Genomic DNA, 26,499 nt, shown 5'->3' with positions numbered 1-26,499 from the left:
CCATGAGATTCTGGGCAATGGACGATTATCAAAGAGAACAATGGTTCTCAATAGATTCATTCATAAGTACATTCAAATAAAAAGTGAATTCATTTTATTCAATCAATGGCAATACAATTAATGCAACATACTGTCAACACATTTGTTTGAAAAAAGATCTTTTATTTGCACATTATCCACTGAGTAAGTGACAATGTCCAAAAATAATCACAATCTGGAGCATGCAATGTGTCCCCAGTACAATACAACCACAACAAACTAATGGTGAGTGCCAATATTACTAATTCTTGTGTGTTTCTTCACAATAAATAACTTTAAACACTTTGAACAGTTCCAAGAGAATAAGTAAAGTTTGTATGTTTGGGATTCAATGACATTTCGACCCTCAACTGGGTACACGAGTCTCATCAGCACAGTTAGTGTAGATACAGCTAAATCACCAGATGCCCTGGATTAGAAGGTTGTCAGTCTTGAACACTGCACAGGTAATCAGTTAGAAGCCCAAATGTGATAAAATTAGGACAATACTCACTCGGGGTTGCACCTGAGTAGTTGAAATGCTTGAAGCAATGTTAAGCGGTACATTATAAAAAGAATAGCTGGGCTTGACTAGGACCACCATCGCTCCAGCCAGTATACATTATGTTAATAATTTTGTAAAGCACACAAATATGAATCTGCATCTTGAAGCTAGTGTCAGACATGCTATTTCAAAGCAAAGGCAGAGAAAATAATTTAGACAGAGGAGCAGAAAAGCCAGGTTTTTAGTTTGTTTCCTAAATTTAGGAGATTAAGCTGGGCTCTAAGATGGTCATGCATCGAGTTCCAGTATTTAGATATAAAGTAAGGGAAACTTCTTCCTCCCCAATGTGCTTTTTTTGATTCTGTGAATGATTACCTGTCTTGCAGTGTTGGACCGTGCTGTATGAGTAGGTGAGTACTATTTTATAATATCTCCAAGGAAAAGAGAGCCAACCTAGAGCAATGCCTTATGAGCCCAGCACAAGGCTTTGAACTTTATTTGTGCCCCAATTGGTATCCATTGCAATACCTTGATAGTTTAGGAGGATGAACAGAATTTTAGAAGGTTCATCGGCACTCAGGCTTCAGCGTTTTGAAGCGTCTGCAATTTATTTAGTAGGCGATTTTAAGAGCCTGCATATAAGGCATTGCAGTAATCTAACTTTGAGTTTACCAACGCTTTAATGACTTTCTTACCTCAGTTGGGAGGTGGGAGGAAGATTTATTTTCAATATTCTCACAGTGAGAAAACAAGATGATGTTAACCTGTTTTGTGTGGTCCATGACTGCTAACTTGGAATAAAAAATGACCTCCAAATTTCTTGCTTTCTGGACTGGCAGTGGGAGGGGCCCAATATGGAGGGTCACCAAGTTGTGTTACAATAGGAGATGTCATTGTGAACCAGAAGGACCTCAGCTTTTTCAGAATTTAGCTCTAAGCATTTCTGCATCCAGTCAGCAATGCTACCAATGCAGATACTGAATTGTTTGGCCACTTTTTCTGGTTCAGAAGAAACAGACACCACTAATTGGATGTCATCGAAATAAGAGAATACTGAGAAATCGCACGATCAAGTAAGTTTGATCAAAGGGTTCATGTAAACATTAAAAAGGGTTGGACTTCAAGAGGAAGCTTGAGGGATGTTGCAAGGAAAAGTAAAAGGGGCAGAGGTAAAGCCTTCTAAAGCAACCCCTTGCTCTCTTTTGGACAGAAAAGAATAGATAAATTTTAAAGCAGTACCCTTAATGCAAATACTTTCAAGAGGGTTGACAAAAAGAGTGGTCAACCACGTCGAACACGGCTGAAAGATCAAGCAGGATAAAGGCCTCATTGCCACCTCCATCTACGATGGCTCTGATCTCCTCAGTGGCCCCCATTAGGGGGGGATTCTGTGTAAAGGCTGGGTCAAAACCCATGATGTGCAGGATCGAGGTTAGTGGCTTCAAGAAAGTTAATGATCTCTTGGTTCATGGCCTTTTCTGAGGCTCTTGGCTGGTAGAGGAAGGCGGAGATTGGCCTATCATTTTTCACCACAAGGGAGTTAAGTGTGGGTTTCCTTAAAAGTGGCAGAATAGATGTCTTTTTCCACGTGGTTGGATAGCAGCTAGAGATAAGAATCCTATTTAAGAGCAAATTAAGATAAGGGTGAGCTAGTCTTTCACACAAGATGAAGCCACCAAGGAGGGCAGGAATCTGATTTAGTGGTTTGAAGGAGGATTGCTACCTTCTCTTCAGTAAGGAGGGTGAGGACTGTCAGTACAGGGGAGGATTGATTCAATTTAGAGGAGATGGTATCCTCAACCATCACTGCCAATGAGGGCGGTTCTGTGTAATCAGATATTGAAGTAAATTCTAAGAATATATTATTTACTTTAGTGTGAAAAAATGTTGTTGGGTACTTGTTGGTCGACCACAAGTGAAAGTAGATACGATAAATAGATGCGTTAAATCATCTGACGGCAAAGCAGTGCCATACAGTGCCGTTCGGCAGGAGACCATGACAGTGATTGTCTTCTGCTTTATTTGAGCCCCCCTGCCATTTGTCCGCAGTGTGGGGCTCCAGGCCATGTGTGGATGGCCCGCCTATGTGTATGGAGTCCTGAACTTCCATTTCCACCATTGCTAATTCTCCCTTACTATCTTGAACACACGGACTTGCTTGCTTGGTGTCTTAAGTACATTCGTGACACACTCAGAGTTCTCTAACACCTGAACTGCATTGACACTCAGGAAAAGGACCATTAGTTGTGTGCTCTGTACAAGCAACGGGTCGGTCCACATTCACCCTCAACTGGAAACCAAACTCCCCACTGTAGTGCTCGACTCTCAGAAGGGCACAGCAGAACAGTCCAAGCCCTACCTAAGGGAAGTGGTGTTGGATAGTAATCACCTCATTTGCTGACATGCATTAATAACACTCACTAAATAATTATCCAGTCTATGCTTGGTGGAAAGACCTTTGGCAACATTACATTTGACCCCTAAAGTGTCTGTTTACATTAGGTCAATGTTGTACCATTTCGAGACTTAAATCACATGTTATGGTTGTCGCATAAATTCTCATTATGCTAATGAGGCTACTGGATTTGGGAGACAGGATCACACGGATTGTGGATACCAAGTATGATTCCACAAGACATGACGCGTCGGCCTAATCCGGGTTCTCCAGCTAACTAGCAGCACCTCATCTCAGGATTTGGCCACCAGGCACATGACAAGAAAGACTCCTCAGGGGAAGCGTGGTCAATCAGATCTAATCCCTTTCTCCCAGTTACCAGAAGTCTCAAAGGCAAAGACAACAGAGGCAGAGTATAGTTCAATAAGGATTTATTGAAGTAACAGCATCTTAGATAAAAAAGGCATATATTACAATAACTAGGAAGTTAAAACACAATAAAAACAAGCAGATGACCAACAGAGTAAAACACAAGAACAGTCCTACCATACGGTCACTAGGAGTGGTATATATTTCTCCTACCTACACTATGTTTGAGCACTGCGTAATAAGCCTAATCTGCACTTCAGGTTTCCCCCTTGGGGTGCATCATTCCTCATACCTGGAGGATGAAGCCTGTAGTCTAGAGACACCATCCATGTGGATCAGGGGTCCAGTCATCTAAGCAAGTAGCTTCAGCAAAGCAATCAGCCTACAGTCATGGTCATCTGGCTGGAATCTCCCTATAACGTGTATGGGACAAAGGGGTGTTTTTTTAATAAAACATCTAACATTCTAAGAAATGGTCCCCACGTATGAGTGTGTGTGTGTGTGTGTGTGTGTGTGTGTGTGTTTCTGTGAATGTTGGAGACACAGCATACCACGTTTGTCTGTAATCCTATCTGACTGTAGCCTTGGAGAAAGCACAAAGTGAATTAAATGTTCTACTAAGAACTGCTTTTCCTAGGCAAAAGTACAATGAATAAGGAAAAAAAACAGCACATCAAATATGGCTATTGCCAGAAGAATAAAGCAATGCTGAATAAAACTTAACTGAATTAAAGTGCACAGCTGCAGCTAGAACAATGTGTTTAAAACATGGCTAAAACAGCCAGTCAAAGGTGGTTCTAAAAGGTAAAAGAAATCTAGGGGAAAAAAAAAACTAATTCAATAGTCAGTGCCACATTGGAAACTGGCAATTACATCCAGGACAACTGAAGCCAGGAGACGTTCTAATTCGGCAGGTGGTAAGAGATCCAGATCATATCCAAGGAATGCCACAGAGCACTCGAGTTACAAAGCCTGAGCTCCAACTGAGGGAGAAGCATTTCGTGTCATCCCCATCACAGAGTTAAGTGTCGCAGAATCCACAAAAGGCAACGCATAAACGGCTTCCCGCAGCAAATGCTCCCTCAGCGCGCATTTGTGAGAATTATCCCTCACCGAGAACATCAACAGGTCAGCGTCCAATGAAAGTAAGCGCTGCGTAGAAAGACAGACCTTCAGTGCACATTCAAAGAGGCACCAGAGGCATCGAAACAAGGGCTTCACACAATCAAAAACTGGGCGGAATGACAAAGACCTGTAAGAATCCAGTTGTTCCAGGAGTGGTGCTCCGAAATACTGCATCATGCGTTCACGACACAGTTGTGCTGGCGGTAGCGCTTTCAGTACTCCTTGCTGTGACGGGACAGCCATTGCGCAAAAAATAATAATAATAATAACAGCATAATGCCACCTATTGTAGCCAAAGTAATCAGATATCCTCCAAAAATACTGAATGTATGGCTGATGGTATTAAACCGAATATAGAAGAGAAGGTGTGAACAAAACCAGAACCAACAGCCTTAAAAAAGTGGGTAATTCCAGTTGTACTGGACGCATTAAATATCCGTCCTATGAGTTCACAAGAGTGTCTTGGAAAGTTTGTACTTAGAAGGGATTGAATCTCCGCTGATGACTTTGCAACCTGAAATGCATAGGTATCGCGTGCAGATGTAAGTGCCACATGTTTTTAAAACAATAAAGCCTTTAGTCTGCTTAACTTGTCAACATTCACGTCAAAAGTAGCAATCAGAGACCAAACGTCCGCTACTCCTTTTAGATGCAAAGGGGGAAAAAGGACATTCCCACAACACATAATCTGGGAGACTGAAACGACAAACTATTTTGGCTCGCATTCCACAAGAGCCCTCACTGTTAAGGAGCACATAGCACCCATTTGAGAGTACCCGGAACGTAGCTCTAATCAAGGGGACTGGGACTCCCTTCAGATTGTTATCCAGCCAAATTTACATGCCGCGTGCAAGGACAGCTGTTACAAACCATCGAATGGCTCACAGAACTCTCGCATTCACTACCGCTAAGAAAGACCGCTTTCATGCCATTGAAACATTTGTACGAGAAAGGCAGCTCCCACACCTCATGTATGCAACTATCTCCCAACCTTTCATATCTGCCCAATGGAATATGTTTCAAACTGGATGTAAACCGAAGTGTTGAAATGGGCAGATTTATAACCCCATGTATTAGCTATTCGGCAGACGGTATTTCAGCAACAGTAAATGGCAACTTTTCAGTATTTAACACAACATATGTTGCTTCTTTCTTAGCCATTATTATTTGTTGTTGTGTTAAATTAAATATTGAAAAAAAATCTCCCTTGCACTCAAGTGTTGCTAGGGAACGCGACCTGCTGTCAATGTTTGCAACGTCCAACCCAACTGGATAATGGATCTCAGCTGACTTTGTCCATGTTGCACAAATGATACATCACTCTCTACTATGTCTACTGCAGAGCATAAAATATTAAAGGAATATATTCGGTCGGACAGCTAATGCTTTCTGTAGATTTTCCTGATCTATTTGCCTTAACAGGGCAGCTGCTTCTTATTGGGAAAGCTTCCATATTTCATTATAGGGTCGAAGGGTGTATCTGCTGCCTCCACGCCAGGACCATCAAGATCTGGAACATACATTTGAGTTCCAGAGGCATTCGCATGATGTACACCCCCTCCCCTCCCCTGGGACCTTCTGTGTAGATTGTGAAGTGCTCTCTGGACTCCATATAGGTGTGTAAGCTAACTACGACCCATGCCTAATACTCTAGCTGTTAAGGATTGCTTTAAATCTCGGTTTCGTCGCTCCAGAACACTATTTGCCTCAGGATGAAATGGAGAGGATTATTGCAGTTGGATCCCTAACAAAGCCATGGCATCCCTGTATGCCCTTCAGACAAAAGAAGGGCCCCGGTCAGAGTGGAAAGCCGCAATAGCATATGTCCAATAAAGTCTTTATTACCAGTTCGAGCGTCAGCGGAGCGTTGTGGCCAACCCATAGAAATCTGCAGCATGAGTCAACAGCAACTAGGATGTATTTGTACGCACTATCTGGTGTCAGGGGACCACAATGGTCCAAGTACCCACATTGTAAAAATTTGTTGGAAATTAGGAGGGGTGTCTGCGATGGGCATTTCACAGTGGGCCCTTTTATTCGCTGGCACAACAAAGGACATACTGCTTGGTCTGTTTGTAGAGGCCTGGTCACCAATAGAGTGATTGTAATATTGAAATTGTAGCCGCCACACCAACATGAGCAAAAACAACTTCCTCATGCGCTTTTATTAATCCAGGTCTTAGGTCTTTATTGGGAATCACTCAAACTCCCACACCTGGTATTGTTACTTGTGCATCAAACATGCCTGCCATCTGGTAGGAATCTTTAGCAGGATACGCTTTAGGTAAAGGTATGCCTTCTGCTCTTGCATGGATGCCAGGGTTTCATCATCCACTTTCAGCTTAGAACGAGTTACTGCAGAAACGGAAGCCAGGGCTACTGCTGATTTGGCTGCTTCATCAGCCAGAGTATTGCCTTCAATGTGCATTCCAACACGCTGATGTCCTAGTGTATGCACAGCATGGACATTAGGTAGTGTTTCCGCTACTTCCCCCCAAGAGAAGTCTGTTTAATGGCGTTATCTTTTGAATCTCTGAACCCATTTTGGCGCCAGTAATGCAGATGTTCATTGAAGGACTGGACACAATGGTACAAATCACAGACAATCAACGTCACCTGCTTCGGATCCGTATGTTCCAGTGCCATCACCAGAGCCTTAAGCTCTTCAAGTTGTGCAATGCAATCTCCTAGAGTCTGCGAGTTAGTACTTTGTGGATGGAACTTGCCATCCTTAATGTAACCACTCACAACTGCGCAAGCAGTGGGATATTGATGTTTTGTTTCCATTGCTGGTTGAGCTGAACCATCAGTGTACAAGATTTTATGATATTGTTTCATAAGCAATGTATTTGCAGGAACTGGATACTCAAGTTCATATTGTAAGAATTCTTGGGTCTGTAACTTGGAGTCAAAAACATAATCAACATCAGTGGCCGTCAGAAGTTGCCCATTGGATCCATCATGGATGTAGTGTTTTAGTGTTTGGAACGCTCGCTTTGATAAAAGCCTCTAGGGCTGAAATGAGGACACAGCAATAATGCGCTTCCCCTGGGAAAGAGGTCTTTCTATAAGGAGCGTCATCTGAACAGCAGTGAGGATTTTCTCAGTGGAAGCAAAGCGCTGTTCAGATGTGGAGTAAAAGTGTAATTTGTTTGCAACTGGGACGGTCTCACCCTCATTGAATGCCACATAAGTGAAACCAATGGCACTAGCAATTACTCTGATAACCAAATGTTTTTTATTGTCCCTTGTATGGAAGTATTTTGCTTCGAGCATGTCTTTTTGCAAAGCTTGTAGAATGCATGTGTGTTCGGCTGTCCAAAATTTGCTGGTAAATTCAGGGCCTATTACGTCATACAATGGTTTAATGCATTGTGCGTGATCTGGAATGTATGTTCTGCCAAAATTTTAAAACCCCAACACTGACTGGAGCTTTTTTGTGTTTGGAGGTTGTAGTTGTGCGCATTTGTCTATAAATTGGGGCGCCTGGCTCCTGCCTTCATCTGATAGTTCGTATCCCAGAAACAGGATACTAAGGAAGGCTATTTTCATTTTTTTGAAGTTTAATTTGTAGCTGATTTTGGCAAATCCTACAACAATGCGGGCTACCCATCTCAAATGTTGCATGAGGTCGTCTGTGAGAAATGTCATCCATGTATGACAACGCCTCAGGGTCAATGTTGTGCGGAATAGATGTTACACAAGCTGAGAACAGTCCTGGGCTGTTCTTGTACCCCTGTGGGAGTCGCAGAATTTATTCTGAGAGCCAAGGGCACTAAAACTTGTTAAGTCCCTACTTGCAAGTGCTATGTTTTGGCAGAAAACCCCTTTGGATATATCCAGGACCATCTTGAATTTTTTGCGCACTATATTGTTCATAAGTGCTGTGTGCATTTTGTATGCCAAATGTTTTTGGCGACTGTGTAAATGTCTGCAGTCTAAGACTATTCTATACGAGTGGTTGGGCTTAGCGACTGGAAATGATGGATTATTCATGGATGAGTCTGAGGGTTTAATGACACCCTGGTACTCCAATTGGTTGAGGATTTCCCCTCACAGGTGCTTTTGCAATATATTTCATTGGGTATTGGTGTTGAGGTTGGGATTTTATTGGTATTACGTGGTAGAGGGAATCTTTGTCCCATCCTACTTGATTGCGATATAACTCAGGTGTCTGCGCCACGCTCCAATCAATGGCGTGTATTTCAACGAGCTTTCTGGGAACAAGGGGCAAGAAGGATTTTCAATAACATCCTCTCTGTAAGGGAGATCGCGGATGCATTTTGGCAGCCAATCTTTTTCAGCCAGCAAAATATCATAAATAGAAACGACGCGGTCCCAAAAGATGGCGTCTATCCTACGTTCAGTGTCTCCTTCGAACTGAATAGTTACTTTGTACACCCTACTAGGTGTGGAGACACTCATGCCCGCAGCTTCAACTTGTAAGAAGTCATCAGTTGCTTTCACCTCCAGATGCTCTTGAAGATCCTGGCGAACGATTGTGACCTATGCTGCACTGTCGAGCAGTGCCAGTGCCCACCCCTGTTCTTCAGTAAAGCCCTCTTCTTGAGTGGCATGTCGTATTGTAACTGCACCCACCTTTCTCTTTTTAAATTGTTTTTTTTGTTGGGGAAGTTTCTCTTCTTTTTTGACAAACTTCAGACGACCATTGCGAGTCCTACTCAGTTCGCTGCTCTGACCGCCCACCTCTCTCACTGTGTTTTTCTGGTGAGTCCTGCAAGGAACGAGACTGGGGTGTATCAGTATACTAATATCTGTCAGGCATTATTATATTATCCCCATTGCTAAGGTTATACCTGTTTTGTGGGGTCTCCAGCTGCGGAGATTCTCCCTTTTCTTTTTGAGGTGTTTGTTGTTTTTATCTCAACGTTTTCTGGAACCTTCCGGCACTTGCTTGGTAGTATCTTTATTAGATCTGCCTTGAAATTGTGGTTTAATCGGTCTGGCCCCCAGACTCTCGACCAATACTTGAATAGGTCTCTGCGCTAATCATTTGTAGCTCATGTTCTTGATCCTGAGCGGGAACGTCCCGGAGACGCAGTCGCACTGCTAGTGTGACTGCTTCCCCTTTAAGGTTACTTAATATGATTGAAGATACGGTGACACAATTGGGGAGATATACCAATGCTAGTCTAGTAGTAGTGCTGTAATAAAGTATCCTTTATTTTTGCAACACTTGTGTGGTTCTTTCTTGTGAGTGAGTTATTGTCTGACTACTGTTATTTTGCAAGTGCTTTACATTCCTCATCGATAAACCTTTAGCAGCTTGCCTTAGCTACCCCTAGAGAGCTTTTGCTATTGAGACACCTATTCACTATCAATAAGGGTTGCCTGGAATCCGCATAGGGTGCCACACCATAGGTGTACACCATAAACTGAGCTAGCCTCCTACAATGACGACAATCTTTAAATAAAACATTTTCCAACATGTGTGTGTGTCTTTCTTAACCATCTTTAGGCCATAGAATATGTAGACATAAATTCCCAGCTGTAGAGCTTCGAAATCTAGCCTGTGGAGTTCTTGGGAATGTAGGTAAGCCTAAGATGCTCCTCTCCTCCCTGACCCTCTTAACCTAGGGTCACCTTTAGTGAAGTTCCTGCAAAGCCAGCACCCCTGGGTGCGATTGAGGGAGGCGGCAGTTTCTCCTTGCCTGCAGGACACTGCATGTCTTGGCCCCATGCATGCCCTCTCCCAAGGTTAACAAAGACCATTTTTCTGTGCGGCCTTCCCCTGTCTCACCCGAGGTGTTTTCACATACTTTGTAGCAGTGCTTCACGTGCTCTGGACCTCACTAGCTTTGGGGTTCAGGGTCAATTCAAATATATGATTCCCCCTGTAACTCGATCATTCGATATTGGGCTCATTTTGCTGGTGGTGGTGAGCCCTAGCCACCTGGAGCATTTTCCTCAGTCCCCCTGGCCACTAAGGTAGCGAACCTTGCAGGGAGCTGGGTTCGAAAGGCTCTCTTCTCTTCCACCTTCGGTGCTGCACTTCTCCTTGGCACAGAAATCCACTTCTTCTCCCAACTAGACCATGAGGAGCTTGGGGTGCGGGAGGGGGTGGGGGGGAGGGGGGGGGTTAAGGGAACCTTTCCTCCAGCCATGGGGAGATCCCCCACTGGTCCTGGGGCAAACTGCAGACAGAGTCCTTAGTCCAGATGGATTCGGGGGGGGTTCCTCCTTCCCGCTGTACATGGCTACCACCTCCAGTCCCAGTGTCCAGCAGAAAAGCACAATTAAGAGAGCCTTCCTCCTTGTGCAAGACCTTTTAAGTGGGGGCAGAGGTTCTAGAAGTGAGGCACCTCTGGCCTATCACCTCTCTGCCCCTACCCCAACCCTCCTGCATCGCATGCTGCGAATTCAAAACAGAGTCACTAAGGAGTCACTGGTCACATCTCCTCTGGGGGCCTCCGCTCTGCCTGTTGCTGACATCACTGCCAGGGCCTTTCCTACCAAGACTTCTAAATGCTTTAAAAAAGGAGCCCCCTCCTGCATTGGCTCCAGAGGTCTGGCTCCCTTCCTTGTTCAGTGTGCTATAACTGTCTCATCTCTGCCTCAATGTGATCGTGGATTGATGCAGATTCTTCATCCCCACCCCTGTCCTCCTCAGTAGCTGAGTGAAGCCCTTAATTGCTCCTTTTGTGCATGGAGACCTTTGTTGCTGCTGCTGAAGAGAAATGTAATTAACTTGGCATAGCAGACTAACAAAAGGCTTGGGCTCTGATCCCGAGCTGAGCCAGAGGACTATGACAATCCAGGATGACCCATAAGCGGTCTGCCTCAGATGTGACGATACAGGTTTGGAGAGTCAAAGTCATGAAATATATGGAACCCTGGCCTGCTGTAATTGTGATGTTGAAAACCTACAGCTGGATTTGAAATCTGAATTACTGGACAACTTGAGGAGTGCTCAATTGCAAGTACTGGTTGCTGCACAGTAAGTTTTGAGGCCCTCGGGAAAGTCTGGAACAACAGTTTGTGAGCAAAGCTTACAGGATTACATCAGGTGACAAAAGGAAGACTCCAGGCCGTTTGATTATTTTTGACCTTTAACTGTGGGTGAGCCTCCTAACCGGTGACTCACGCATTGTAAACGCACAGTAAATGGACTGCTAGTGTTTACTGTCAGTGTTTGCCTTTTAATATTGATGACTATGTTTACTGAATGCTGTTAAGGTGTTTCAAGGGGTAATCATTAAACAATAATATTTAGTGACTTGCCTCCTTCCTTTTCCAGTTCTGCACCCAGATAGTCTAACAAGGAAAAGGGGTGTTGATGGTCAAACAACAGCCAGGGGTCAAGGAACTGGGCACTTTCCTAATCCGATGTAACTGCACGGCTGCCAGTGGCAAGGGCAAACTTTGTTTGTAGTGAAATTATTGGTTATTTGCATGACGTGTTCTCTGGGTTGTAACCTGGTGGGGAGGGTTTGGGGGGGGGGGGGGCCTTTAGAGGATTGGGGGAGGATTGCGTTCTTACCCTGGGCCCAAGGGATTAGGACCAGATCGCCTCTGGCCAAGGAAATTCAGTGAATATAGGGGCAAACCCAATTTCAGTGTTTGACACTTTTCAACTACTGAGTCTTTGCTATCTTTCTACCTCCCTATAAGCGCTTTGCAAGTCAATTAACCTTTTATTTCAGTTTTCATAGATTTATGTACGCTTTTATACTGGATAAAATAAAAAACTTGCGATGTTTCTTTGAGACGTTTAAATTATGGGTATAACTACCTGTAGCTATGTCAGATGTGACTGCATATGAGAATGTGTTTTCTGCCCAAAAAAAAAGTTACAATGTGTGTAAGTCAAAGGAAACATTAACTCTACCTCTTTGGTAAGACGGAGCACAGCATTTTTAATGGTAATTTCCTTTTTTACTTGATCTTTGGTGAGTCTCACATAATCTCTGCATCTATGTGGTTTTAGGTCCATCTTCGTATAGTGCTTATTTTGAATACTACTGAACAACATATTCATTGACCGTGGTAAAATACCATGGTGATCTGGTGTACCTGTGAAGAAAAAAAAAATGTCAAATAAAACATTTGTTCTTAAATATTTTATCTGATCATCTTTAATGTATTGAGGAATGTTTCCATGCCAGGTTACATAATTTTCAGCTATCTCTAAAAAGAATAAATGGGAATACAGATGTAGAAAGCATTTGAGGGTACAAAGTGGGGGTTTAAAACTTGAATGGCAATAAACACCAGCAAATTCCATCCACCTTACCTTACTCTTCTACATTATAAACAAAAACCTCACCAACATGTACATTAGAAAATAAAAAAATAAACATTTTTGGTCGGACAAGTTCATAAAGCATCCTTGCAATTACAGATAACATTAAAATAAGAAACAAGCACCCTTCGATGGTTGCAGCACAGTAGCTCTCTAACTTGTACTGAGAAATAGGATATCTGTGGGTACTTAGGTCAGTGGACCTCTTCATATTATGTATAGATGTATTATGCTACGGTATTCCATAAGCCACTTGTCCAGGAGCTGATGCAAGCATCTTATTTGCTCCAATTTGCCCTTACAGAATTAAGTTTGAGGTGGTCAGAAGAGGTGTATGCCACCTTTAGTGGTTTCAAATCATCAGTAGTTCAGTATTCCTCAGAAAATAAATAGTGATCATCTTCACTGGTAAGGTACCAAACTTATTGATGGAAAAGCTCCAACAGCAGTCCCTTCATAACTTTAGTGGCGTTTTACCATCACATTCCTTACAACACTTTTCAGATTTGCCCAGACATATAAAAAACGATGGGTAGCACTTGGCCATACATTTAAATGCTACCTTCTGGTGCTAAAGGGCACAGCAACAGCATCTCCCCCGCCAGATAACTTTCCATTTTTCTACTGAAATCTTTTCACCACCCTCCATCTCACTAACCTGAATAGGTCTATTAAACTTCTAATGAAATTGTAGGATGGGATATAGGGTACTGTGATCTGTCTTTCAAAGTCAGTTATGGATCTGATGGCGTACAGTTCACATAAGCTACCAACACAATCACTCAATCAATCAATCAGGGATATAGAAAGCATGGCTACTCACCCATGAGGGTCTCAAGGCACTGGGGAGATGGGGGGCTGGGGGAGGGAGGGTGCTGAGGAGCAGTCGAAGAGCCAGGTCTTGACCTAATACCTACACTGAAAGTAAGAACACTTTTCAGATGTGTTAGTTTATTTCTTTCAATTTTGACTCTACTTTGCTATACCATCTACATTTAAATCAGATTTTAAGTCACTCTGTGCGCATTTCCTAGTTAGTAAATTAGTTTGATAGGAAGGCATAAATAAAACTGTACAAATTAAGTCCACCATAGGACCATGCCATAAGGATCTGGAACATCTGCTCTTCCACAAGGCAAGGTTGTGGCATTTCCTGTCAGATATGTTAAGAATGCTTTTTTATTTGGGTGCTCGGACATGGGATGCTGCTGTGGTGTTGTTGGTATGGTCAATCATCGACCAATAAAAAAAAAAAAAATCCTTGACTCCGGAATGCCTTCAACATCTCTTCAGTTATATGAATTTAGATACTGATTTAATGAAAGGATTAAAAACAAAATAATAGCTTGCACACAATATTTTGCATAATGAGCAGATGCTATCTTATTCTGGATAGCAAACCAGTTACAAATAATGAATACATTTTGGAGCCCATATAGTATTCCAAGGACCATAAAATACTAGATCCAACAAAGTACCCAAGATACTTTTGCTTGAGCTGGGATGTTCTAAATGGCTTGGAGTCTCCAAATTGTAGTACAACGGCCCAAGTCTCACAGAAACTATTCAACTAGGCAACCTTACAAGTAAATTTAAAAGCCAAAATAATTCTTGAGCCACAAGAGATCCATGTTTAATTTGTAAAGTCCATATTTGCTTTTTTTAACTGAAACCTCAACTGTTCATATAATCTAGTTTTCAATATGTCCCTCAAATTAGATCTATAGAACCACAATATTACGAACTACAACTGTTTGTAGGGTTCCAATGCCTTATTTTTATAATAAGCAGAGTAGGCCAAATTCTAACCATATAGCTACAATTCGTGGGGGGGGGGGGGGGGGGGGGGGGGGGGGGGGAGTCATTTCTAACTCTCAAAATGTTTTAGTTAAAATGTTCAATTAATTCATGCCGTTCTAAATTAACATACGGTATACTCATTTCCATGCAAGTGAGTCAGACATCCGGATCTCACTACCTTACTTTTGTTATTACTCTGGATGTCTTCATTTTCTCATATTACATATAATATGAGAAAATTAAGACATCCAGAGCGCAGCCTTGTTGCAGTTTATTGTCTCAATTTAGCACCTGGGATAGGGTTTGATCTGCTTCCATCAGCTTTAACTACTATTAAGACATAAAAGTGATTCACCTGGGACTCCCTTAGTACAATTGCATTGATCAGTTGAATCAGTCACTGGGCACATTAAATGTGGACAGAAACTCTAATATCTAGCAAAGGAACCTCAATATCTAGCTTAAGATCCTCAATATTATAACTTCCAGAAACCAAAACGGGGCTTTATTCTCACAATCATTTCATATTTAGTTCAGAGTAAGTATCAAATACGCATTCAAGCCAAGGTTTGAATGTGTGGCTATCAATAGCAACAAGTGACCCTCCAGAACTCCAAAGTAGGAAATATGATAATTTATTTTCCAAGGGATGGCCTTATCTACTTATTCATAAGCTGTTGTGCAGTCTAAACAGGTTGCTTACCCAACTACCCTCCTCTTTCCCATACAGTATCAAAATATCCGCTTCTGAACATATCTGGAATCCTGCTTGCTCACTGTAAAGATAACAGTATATGGTTTTAGAAAGTCGGAAAATTCATAACTAGCTGCTACCTGTCCGAGAATCTGGGCTATCACAAGTGCACAAGGCAGAGAAGACACATTAGAACCCGGAACGGTGTGGGGTTGGCAAAGTCACAAAACAATATACATTAGGTGGTCACTTAGACATGGAAACTGAAAAGGCCCTTGCCTGAAAGACCGTGGAGAGGACACAAGAAGAAGATCATGACAAACGCATGTCAAAGGAACGGTTTTCCCATATACTAAAATACCTTGAAACGTGTAAGTCTTTCCAGAGTTTGAAACACCGTAAGTGAAAATTAGTCGATTCCTGCCATCCAAAAAGTCATTCACTAACTCTTTCACAGTTCCTTCAAAAAATTCTTTCTGCGATGTTTCAGGACCAAATATCTAAAATGAAAACATTAAAATTTCAAACTTTCAAAGACTTTCCACCACAACAATCAGGTTTTTGGGTTACATAATTGTATTTATTGCACTCTCTTTTTAATCAAATAAGTACTTCAATGAATAACAGTGCAACTCCGCTAATTAAAAAGCAGTCAAATTTGCATAAATAGGCCACCCTGGATAAAAGCACATGTATAACTACAATATCCATAGCTGCGTTTAGATGAAGCATTTCCAGTCAGCTCCGTTGTTCAATATATGTGGCTATAACAATTCTGGATGTTTATCCAACATTTCCCTTCTTCATAAAGTATATGATCACGCTTCATTCTCTGTATGGTCTGCTCATAAATTCTACATAAGTAGGAAGTGAAATAGGATTAAGGTTTGCCATTTTCCTCCAGTAGTCTTGCTGATGCCTTAACTATCCTATACCATTTCAGGGCAGCATTTTCTCCAGTGGTTTGTTATCTGTAGACTATGCTCTACATGGTCTGCCTACAGGCCAGGTTTAAACCGTTTGTCTCACGCTATATAGCAAAATGATCCTGTGATATTCCTTTGTCAAGACCTTAAGCTTTTCAGATGTTTATTTGTTTTCTCTAGCATGTTCCAATATATTTTTATATATTCAAAAAGGTATATACTCTAACATGTTTCATAATATTCGGGATCCATTACAACTAGGACAACCTCTCTACAATTTCAGTGTCATCTTTTTCTTGTTACCAAAGTTATGTTTTTTTTTCGTTGTCCCAAAGCTTCCTTTTTTTTTTCCTTCTAAAGTCGGTTGACGTTTTAGTTTCGACCACGTCTATTACTTTGACTTACTAGTTATTCATAGGTCTACCTCTGTCTAACAACATAATATTCTGGGTCCTGTTTTATTAGCAGTCTTTCTTTTGCTGAAAAATATTTAAACCTCAGATTCATCTATATGTTTAGAAAAAAAGTCAGTTTCTATTATCAAGTTTCCCCAAGTATGGAAACAAGTGGTTTACATATATTTATAACCATTCTTACAAATTGTGGTTGAGGTTACTTTAAGATATTTCTCATCCATCCACTCCTTTCATCTGTTGCTTTCCCACCTCTTTCCTCATCCAACTTTGTTTTTTTCCCCACTGTTCTTGCTCTTAGAAAGTATTTGACGCATTTTTAGGTCGAGCATTCGAGGCCTCTTGTATATACTTTAGTATATACTTCTATACTTCTTTGTGGGTTCTCTGCTTTTTCACTGGTTTGTTTCAGTGTCCTTAAAAAATCCTTGCTTGCTAGTGGTCAATCCTTTTCCACAGTTGTACACTCCCCTGGAGCATGGCCCTAGCACTTGTACCCTTCCACTTGTGCCTATGAAGCATGTGTTTAGGGATTACTTTGTTCAAAGGCTAATAGCATTTGACCAGAGCGCTGGATGCTTCAGTGGCCCCAGTCTGTTTCTGTTAACAGGGCTCTAGTCTATTACTTACTTTTCATCTGCAGTGATGTGTGACTTTGTTTATTCCATTCATTACTCTCCCTCGCACATTTTCTGTTCTTGCATTACAAATGCTTGTCTTTTTTGTCTGTCTCTGCGAGCTCTCAGCAGCGCTTTGAACCGGCTGCTTATGTCAACTGTTTTACTTTTTATTTTCAGTTTGTGGCAAGAAAACGCTAATAGCTGAAACTCGAGCGAACACGAGAGTTATTGCAGTTCAAATGTTTGTTTTGTTTTCAGTCTGCGTGGAAATAAAAGTCCAGTCAGTAATTTACAACGCTATGAGCTGTAACTCGAGCAAACACAAGACTATTGCAGTCCAAATGCTTGTTCTCTTTTTGGCCCTTTGGACAAGGTTGGTTGCGTTGGTCCGATAGTCTGTTTGACCAAGTGAATTAGCAATACTTAAGAGAACAGGTGCAATAAGAGCCTATTCCTCACTTCTAGCGTTCTTACTTTGACATGATTCTCGCATTGTTTAACCCCTCGGATGCCATGGACGAGGTGGTTACGTCCGCAGCAGTGGCGCTCAGGGGATAGGGAAATAACCACCTCGTCCAGTAATGGGCCCTCGGGGGAAGTGCTAGCGCTCTGTTCTCCCAAGGGGCCTGGCACTCCGCTCCCCTGGAAATCGTTTCCCCCGTCTACCCCCGCCCAGCGCCCCTGACCGCCCCCAAGTGGTGTCTGATGACGACAGCGTGCGAAGCTCAGCTTCCAGCACAGATGGGAAGAGAAATGCAAAAGCTTTTCCCTTCCGACCACGGGCAGGGGCGGGAGAGGCATCAAAGGAAATGAAAGGCCTTTCCTTTCCTTTGATGCCTGAGCATTTCTCCTGCCCGATCGTCAATTGATCGGGCAGCAATAATGCCCACTAGACACCAGGGATGTTTTTTTGTTTGTTTTGTTATTGACATAAGGGGAGTGGCCGCTCCCAATGGGGGGGGCAATTTTTAATTAGGCTTTTTGTGCCCACCAGGGGCAGAGCAGCCTACTGTAATTAGACCGATCTGATACCCCCCCCACCCACCCACCACCTCCCCCCAGGTAAGGGTCACTCCCCTGGGGGCAGATCGGCCTATTTTAATAAGGGCAATCGGTCCTCAGGGCCAGCAAAAAACCACTTAGGCACCAGGGATTTTGAGGGGATGGGTGTTTTGTTTGGGGGGGGGGGGGGGGGGGAGACTCTTGGGCAAGGGTCACTCCCCATGGGGGCACGTTACTGTTACCCATTTCTGCCCCCCTTGGGGGAAGATCGGCCTATTTTTGTAAGGCCAATCTGCCCTCAAGGGGGGGGGGGGGGCAGAGAACCCACCAGAGACCAGGGAAGATTTTTTTTCCCCAAAAAAAAGAGGGTGGGGTACGCCCGTACCCCCACCCCAAACAAATGGGGTGGTGGGTACCAACTAGTATTGGCACCAACTAGTATGGGCATAGTTATGCCCCCACCCCAACTGGAGGGGGTAACAGTCTATCAGCTCTCCCCCGCACATTAAACCATCTTATCCCAATTCAAGCAAAATGATATTTGATTATTTTGGGTTTTGGTTTTACATTGGACCATGAAAGCAGCATTTTTTGGACTTTGAGACGCTGCTGTGTAGAAAAATCTACGAGACCTAGACACATCTGGAAATGAAACATCTGGGTGTGCTTCACATGCACCCCGCACCATTTTCTTACCCACAATGCCATGCAAACCACCAACTTTGCTTGAAATCACACATTTTTCAACATTTTTGTGATGGAACCTTCCGGAATCCGTAGTAATCCACAAAATTTCTACTGCCCAGCATTGTCGCATCTATACCGATAAAAATGCAGCCCCGCCTGTCAACCTAAAAAACTTTTTCTTTTCCAAACTGCCCTTTTGGACCCGCTTTGGTACCCCCTCATTTTCAACATGTTTTTGCCTCTTCCCTGTCACAAGCACTTGGCCTACCTACACATGTGAGGTATCATTTTTACCGGGAGACTGGGGGGAACGTTGGGTGGTAGGACATTTGTCTCGGTGCAGTGATGCCACACAGAAATTAGGGAAAAATGTGATTTGTTTTTAGCTACATCTGAGGTTTGCTGAGGATTCCGAGTAAGAGAACACTGGGGGATCCACGCAAATCACACCTCCCTGGACTTCCTCGGGTGTTTAATTTTCAGAAATGTTTGGGTTTGGTAGGTTTGCCTAGATGGCTGCTGATCGCAAGACCAAAAACGCAGGTGCCCCCCAGCAAAAAGAGGTAGTTTTGAATTTGATAATTTTGATGTCTCCACATAGTGTTTTGGGGTATTTCCTGTTGCGTGCACAAGGCATACCCAAACAAGTGAGGTACCATTTCTATTGGGAGACCTGGAAGAACACTAGGTAGTTGGAGGTTTGTGGCTCCCCTCAGGTTCCCTAACTTTGCAGCACTGAAATGTGAGGAAAGTGTTTTTGCCAAATTTTGAGGTTTGCTAAGGATTCTGGGAAACAGAACCTGGGGAGAGCACCACAAGTTACCCCATCTTGGGTTACCCTAGATGTCTAGTTTTCAGAAATGTCCAGGCTATCTAGGTTTCCCTAGGTGCCGGCTGAGCTAGAGACCAAAATCCACAGCAAGGCACTTTGCAAAAAAAACAGGTCTGTTTTCTTTGTGAAAATGTGATGTGTCCACGTTGTGTTTTGAGGCATTTCCTGTCACAGGCACTAGGCCTACCCACACAAGCGAGATACCATTTTTTTTATTGGGAGACTTGGGGGAATGCTGGTTGGAAGGAAGTTTGTGGCTCCTCTCAAATTCCAGAACTTTTTCACCTAAACGTGAGGAAAGTGTTTTTTTGCCAAATTTTGATGTTTGCGAAGGATTCTGGGTAACAGAACCTGGTGAGAGCCCCACAAGTCACCCCATCTTGGATTCCCCTAGGTGTCTACTTTTCCGAAATGCACAGGTTTGATAGGTTTCCCTAGGTGCCGGCTGAGCTAGAGGCCAAAATCCACAGCTAGGCAGTTTGCAAAAAACAAGTCAGATTTCAATGTAAAAATGTGATGTGTCAATGTTGCGTTTCCTGTCGCGGGCATTAGGCCTACCCACGCAAGTGAGGGACCATTTTTATCGGGGGACTTGGGGGAACACAGAATAGCAGAACAAGTGTTGTTTCCCCTTGTCTTTCACTACATTTTTTCCTTCCAAATATAAGACTGTGTGTAAAAAAAAAGACATTTGTTTGAGAAATGCCTTGTAATTCACATGCTAGTATGGGGGCCCCGTAATTCAGAGATGTGCAAATAACCACTGCGTCTCAACACCTTATCTTGTGTCCATTTTGGAAATACAAAGATTTCCATTATACCTATTTTTCACTTTTTATATTTCACAAATGAATTGCTGTATACCCAGTATACAATTAAAACCCATTGCAAGGTGCAGCTCCTTTATTGGCTCTGGGGCCCTAGGGGACTTGATGAACCTACAAATCCTACATATCCCCACAACCAAAAGTGTCCAGCAGACGTAACTGTATATTGCTTTTGAAAATCTGACATTGCAGGAAAAAGTTACAGCGTAAAACGTGGAGAAAATGACTGTTTTGTACCTCAATTCAATATTTTTATTTCAGCTGCTATTTTCTGCCGGAAAACCTTTTAGGATCTACACAAATACCCCTTGCTGAATTCGGAATTGTGTCTACGTTTTAGAAATGTTTAGCTGTGCAGGATCCAGCAATGATTTCACACTCATTTCCGTCACTGACTGGAATGAGGCTAAAAGCAAAAAAATAGTAAAAATGGGGTAAGTCCCAGTAAAATGCCAAAATCGTGTTGAACAATGTGGTTTTCCGATTCATGGCTGCCTGTTCCTGAAAGCTGGGAAGATGGTGATTTTAGGACAGCAAACCCTTTGTTGATGACGTTTTCAGGGAAAAAAACAGAAGCCTTCTTCTGCAGCCCATTTTTCCCCATTTAAAAAAAAAAGTTGCTGTATATTTCTTCCTCTACAGAGGATCCCACAAACTCTGGGCACCTCTAGAATCCCTAGGATGTTGGGAAAAGGGGATGCAAATTTGGCCTAGGTAGCTTATGTGGACAAAATGTTATGAGGGTTTTAGTGCGACCGCCCCAAATAGCCAAAAAAAGTCCTGGCACCTGAAGGGGAAAAGGCTTGGCAACAAAGAGGTTAAACTATTATAAATGGGTCTCTCTTAAACTGGATGCATTCTCAGAAGAAGCACTGTAGTGGAATACTATGTACAGCTCATGAACACAATATTTTAATCTCATGCTTTAATATTTTCATAGGAACAATGAAAGCAACCTTCCATGACGAGATGTAGGCCCAATCTATGTATGGGTTTGATAGGTCAATCATGACTGGACAAAACTGCACTTGAATGTTTGCTGGAATGTTTATTTACCAGGACTGTGAAATGATCACAGATTGGCAATTGTGAGGAGTAGTAGGAACCAAATTAATTTAGTAACAGCTAAGCTGGAAGCCAAACTGTGCAGAATATACATACTGTTTGTGGTCAAGGGCAACATGTTTTGAAATGCCCACTTGACTTGGTACCTTATTAACCTCCTACTGCAAGTTTCCAGCACCACTGTAGATTTATAGGTAAGAGAACTGTCTGATGCCAAGGCAAATCTATATGAAAATATACATGCGATTCCTTACTGCAAAGCTTGTTTTACAGGGTGAGCTCTCTACGAAGATAAAGTGTGGGTAAGGTCAGTTTGTAAACAATGGTTGCAAAATAAAAATGTGTACACATTTTCAAAGTTTAACAATTTACAACGTTCTCAAAATGTTTATTGGTTATATGAAAATGTGTTGAAGAATGGAAGCAAAAATTGTGAATATTTTCAAAATAAAATGAACTAAAATAATATCTTAATATTTTTAAAAAAGACAGCGTACAATACATTTAGCTAAACTACCATTTAATATGCAAGGAGAAACTTTCAATACCATTTCACTAAGGACAACATTTAACAAAACATGTTTGATCTATATCCGTATTTAAAACAATAAATGAAAATTAACTTTGAAGACCATTAAAGACAACATGCAAAAACATAATTCAAAGAGTTTATAGAAATAAGAATGGACACCAAACTACTAGCCACCGTTGTGACTTTCATTTTCACAGGAGCAAATGCAGTGAAATTTCTCTTATTAAAATGTTTTACCAAAGATTTCCAAACAATTTTATGGTGTGAAGGGGTTGAAGAAGTGTTAGTAAATACCCATAAACAGTTGTGCACAAACCTGAGAATTCCAGTCCTCAGACTACCTCTCCAAGCCTCTGCAAGTAGAGATGCTCAAACAAAAAAAAACATCATGCAAGTAACCTCTTTGATGACTGGAAATCCAACTTTAGCCCATAGTAACTAAATTTGCACACAAATACTGTTGAGAGTTGGACCCATAACATTTTTACCCGGACAACATTTTGCGAAGTTAATGCAGAGGAGGGAAGTAAATCAATCATTGACTATTCCTTGTTATGTACTCACAATTTTCACAAATAAGTTAAATGAGGCACTGTGAGATGAAGTGATTTACACAAGAGAAGGTCACACTGCAACAGTGTCTTAGAGCCCCAGTTGGCAACCCAGGCACTGGACTACAAACATCATGACATCGAACAAATGATGAAAAGTAAATTTGTCAGGGAAATTCTAGAACACCTCGTTAAAAATTAAAGTGAGAAAAAAGTGGTACAATTACACCAGTAACACGTACTATAATCAGAACTCTAGAATAACAAAGTGCAGGCATGTTCACAACTCTCCTTTAATAAACTACGTTATCCTAAACTACCAGTCAGTAAATATTCAACGATGTGACATAAATAAAACAGGATACGTTCACAGACGAAGATATTAAGAAATGAGTGTAATCACAGCCTTTTTGGTGTCCGAACTTCAAACAATATGAGCTCCGGCAGGATCAGAGAGGGTATTATCAAAGATTGGATATAATGAGAATGCTGAATGAAAATACTGCCAGAATTTCCCGCCTCAGAGCAAGCCATCAAATGGGACAAAAGTATATTAATACTGCACAGGAAGACTTCTGAAGCGTCCTATCTCTAACACAAATATGTTTTTATAAAATAACATACAATTCCACACCCCTGATTCACTTAGCGGATACTGCATAAGATTAAACAGACTCACGCAATCAAGTGCCAGTAAAATTATAATAAAAGTAAACACCAAAACGAATATGGCTTAACAGTTTGATGCAGAGGACAGTCCAATGGGCTACGGTTCGCTTTTGGATCTCTTAACCCTTCTTCACTCAGCGAAATCGACGAACAGTTTATCATCAATGTGGCACTCCTTAGTTCAATCAGTAAAGAAAATAAGGGCACGCTATGAGTTTAAACAGTGTAATATATTTCCCCCTTTAGATGGGTGTGCTGGTGAGAAGAGTAAGAGAAGTGTAAAGGACTGCTCTACAATGAAAGGTGAGACTACTTCTGGTAAAAAAACTAAAAGAAAACGATGCATGTGTCTTAAGTACCAATTTGTCAGGAAAGATGGTAGCATAGAGGTTAAACCAACAAAACAGCCTAATTAGTCTGCCTTGACATTGAAACATCACGAGATGACCCCCGATAAGGGAAAATCCTGTTGAGCTCGAGACTATGCCCAAGCTTCACCAAATGCACAGAAAATAAGCACATGACTATGTAGGACTTTCATGCCGCAGTACCACATGGAGGTTGAGGTGGTCCCCTAGAACCTCAATTGACCTCCCTCAAATTAATAGATGAAATGCCTTAAGGATGAGCAAAACAGCACACAGGTCCTGCAATCTTATGTAGGGATGATGCTCCAATGGGGAAAAAGGGTCCAGGTCTCTACTTTCTCCAGACGCCTTTCCAAGCCAACGGACAACATGGTGTCACCACTGTGGCTTCTGGAGGTGGAAAGCAGAGCAGCTTACAACAGCCACCAGTGCAAGTCCCAAGATGTTCCCTGAGAGATGTGGTGGAACAGCCACAGGTGCAGACTTTAGAACTAGAGAACTAACTTTGAGTCTCAGCGCTGGCTCAACATCTTGTGAATCCAGGCAAATCACTTAATCTCCACATGCCTAAAACAAAAAAAATGAATGCGTCCTTATGTAATGTAACTGGTGCTCATGTAAAGCGCAATACCTTTGGGTCTGGTTCGTGCTATAATTAAGCTGCAAAAACGAAACATTAAACAAAAAAAAGCGATGCAGATCTTGTCTGAAAGACATCACATTGCAGGCACAGGTTACACCAACGTTACCTTATGTAACACCAAGTGTAGGGCACCAACAGGATGCAGCAGTTTAACAGGCCGAACAGCCTATAACCTGACAAAGCTGGAGCATCTAAAACAGGAGGATCGATCAGAGCCTAAACTTCCTGGACTTGCTGCAGGGACAAAAGGTTTTGAGAGTGATTGTTTCCAGGATGGCCCTGCTGAAATGTAGCCTCTGGGCAGGTTACAAGTAGCATCTGGAATCAGAGAACCACCAACTTGCATAGTAACAACGTTGCGCTCTCCATGGGGTCAGAGTCCACTTACACGGGCTCGCCTTCATAGGCTACTCAAGCTACAAAAACCCACATAACCATGATCTGCTAAGACGGGCCTTAACTATGAACATGACCTCTAAAAAGACCTAAGGGGCAATTAAAAGCCAAACAGTAGGACAGGGAACTGAAAGTTGAACATGCAGATAATTTTAGTAAGACCACAGGAGCAGCATGTGATTGTTCGTGCCCTATGGATCCAGGGGCACTGTTAGAAATAGAGTTCCTGGTTGGCTCTGTATGCACCTAAGCCAGGCAGAACCCATCACTCTAGGCAGGGTAAGGCCACTATACACCCAAGATAATCCCTGCTTAGCTCTGGGTAACTTGGCCACAGGAGTCATGCTTATCCCAGAGGCAATGTGTAAAGCGTTTGCACAACACACACACCTACCGGTGACACAATAAATACACCACAACAGACACTCCACACAATGTAATATAAAACTATAAAATACATTATACATAAAACCACAGACCAAAACAATCAATCAGTGATTACTTTGTCAACTAGGCAATTGTCAAAACATATCACAATGCGTGCGATAAAGGAGCAACTGCTATACTATGCATATAATGTAGCCCCTGAAATAGCATTTGTTATCCAGACAGTGTGACTCAACATACATTAGACCATCAGGGCACGAAATGCCACAGCTTGGTTAGAACAAGCAAACACACGAATCAAAGGTCACCATAAAGTACCACCCTAGTACATAAACCATACTAGATCGTGCTAAATGCCTGAAAACAGTGGGTACAGAAGCACCTGTGTTCCTATTACATCCTGTACAGTAATGTTGCTCCCAAACTTAAGTTACAGGATCACCTGCACACCACTACATTGATCACGATAAGGAAAGACAGAATCAGCACAGAGTAACTGACTGCAGCTGGCCGTGAGCCTGCAGTGCAGCTGCCTTTAATACTGTGCGGACAGTCTCGGCAAGGGCACCCCACGGTAGCTCTTGACCCGGACATGGGTCCTGAGTGGACTCCTCACTGCCAGCTTATCCTCCGGTTATTAGTGGCTTCCTAAGGGGGACTAAAGGGAATTCCTCCAGAGACAACGCGCCTCACGATAGCCACTAGGAAACCGCTGCAGCCTTCGGCCTCAAGGGGCCATTCTGAGGGAGGTTCCCAAGGTGGGGTCTCTGCCCTTGTGACAGCCGTTGGATTTACCAGACAGAGTGAGGGTGCCCCTGATCAGCACCTCAACCTTAGGCTTTGTCCGTTGCAAGGGGATATTACTAGTAGCGAAGCATAATGCACTCACCGGGCGCTTAAGGAGATAAAAAGGACACCGCTCCCCTTAATGTCCTTCAAGAGTGCTCCACAGTCAATGCAGCGTAGAGGACCAGTTCAGCCTACACAACCTCCTCCTGGGCAAAACGCTGGGTGCCACGAAGGGGAAATATGAATCGCTCTCCATGCTCTGAATAGAGGGCCATGTTCTAAAGCAGATGCAAACTGTAGAGATGTGGCCCTTCAGGTCCCTAGGCTCCCCAAAGCAAACAGAGGTGGGGGAGAAGCCGTCAACTAGCCCCTGGAGAACAACTGGGAGTGGACAGAGCAGGTGGGCAGTCAGCCAGCCAGCACATAAGATTTATTGTGGAGAGGCACTCCTTCCCTCAGCCCAACAGGCCAGCACAACAAGCAAGTAGTCCAAATGGTGGTCCTTCCTGGCAGCACAATAGTCTCTGGCAATGAGCAGCATGTAGAGCCTGCAGCGCCTGGTTACAAATCCATGCAGTGTATAAAATCATGGGGTCACAGCCAGTGTACTTATACTCAAAATG

The 26,499-nt window shown here is 42.6% G+C and overlaps 1 protein-coding gene across 1 annotated transcript in view; it reads right to left on the bottom strand.

Moving 5' to 3' along the window:
- The window catches only part of KIF20B (kinesin family member 20B), a 434,415-nt gene that overhangs the window by 359,616 nt on the left and 48,300 nt on the right, over positions 1-26,499 (bottom strand). Inside the window, exons 5-6 of the mRNA XM_069239865.1 lie at positions 15,531-15,669; positions 12,262-12,446 (exon numbers count right to left, since the gene is read on the bottom strand). Of these exons, the coding sequence (XP_069095966.1) occupies positions 12,262-12,446; positions 15,531-15,669 (324 nt within the window). The remainder of the gene's footprint in view (positions 1-12,261; positions 12,447-15,530; positions 15,670-26,499) is intronic.

The sequence above is a fragment of the Pleurodeles waltl genome, chromosome 6, assembly GCF_031143425.1.
Source record: "Pleurodeles waltl isolate 20211129_DDA chromosome 6, aPleWal1.hap1.20221129, whole genome shotgun sequence".
Lineage (NCBI taxonomy): Eukaryota > Metazoa > Chordata > Amphibia > Caudata > Salamandridae > Pleurodeles > Pleurodeles waltl.
This window is presented reverse-complemented; position numbering and strand designations above follow the sequence as displayed.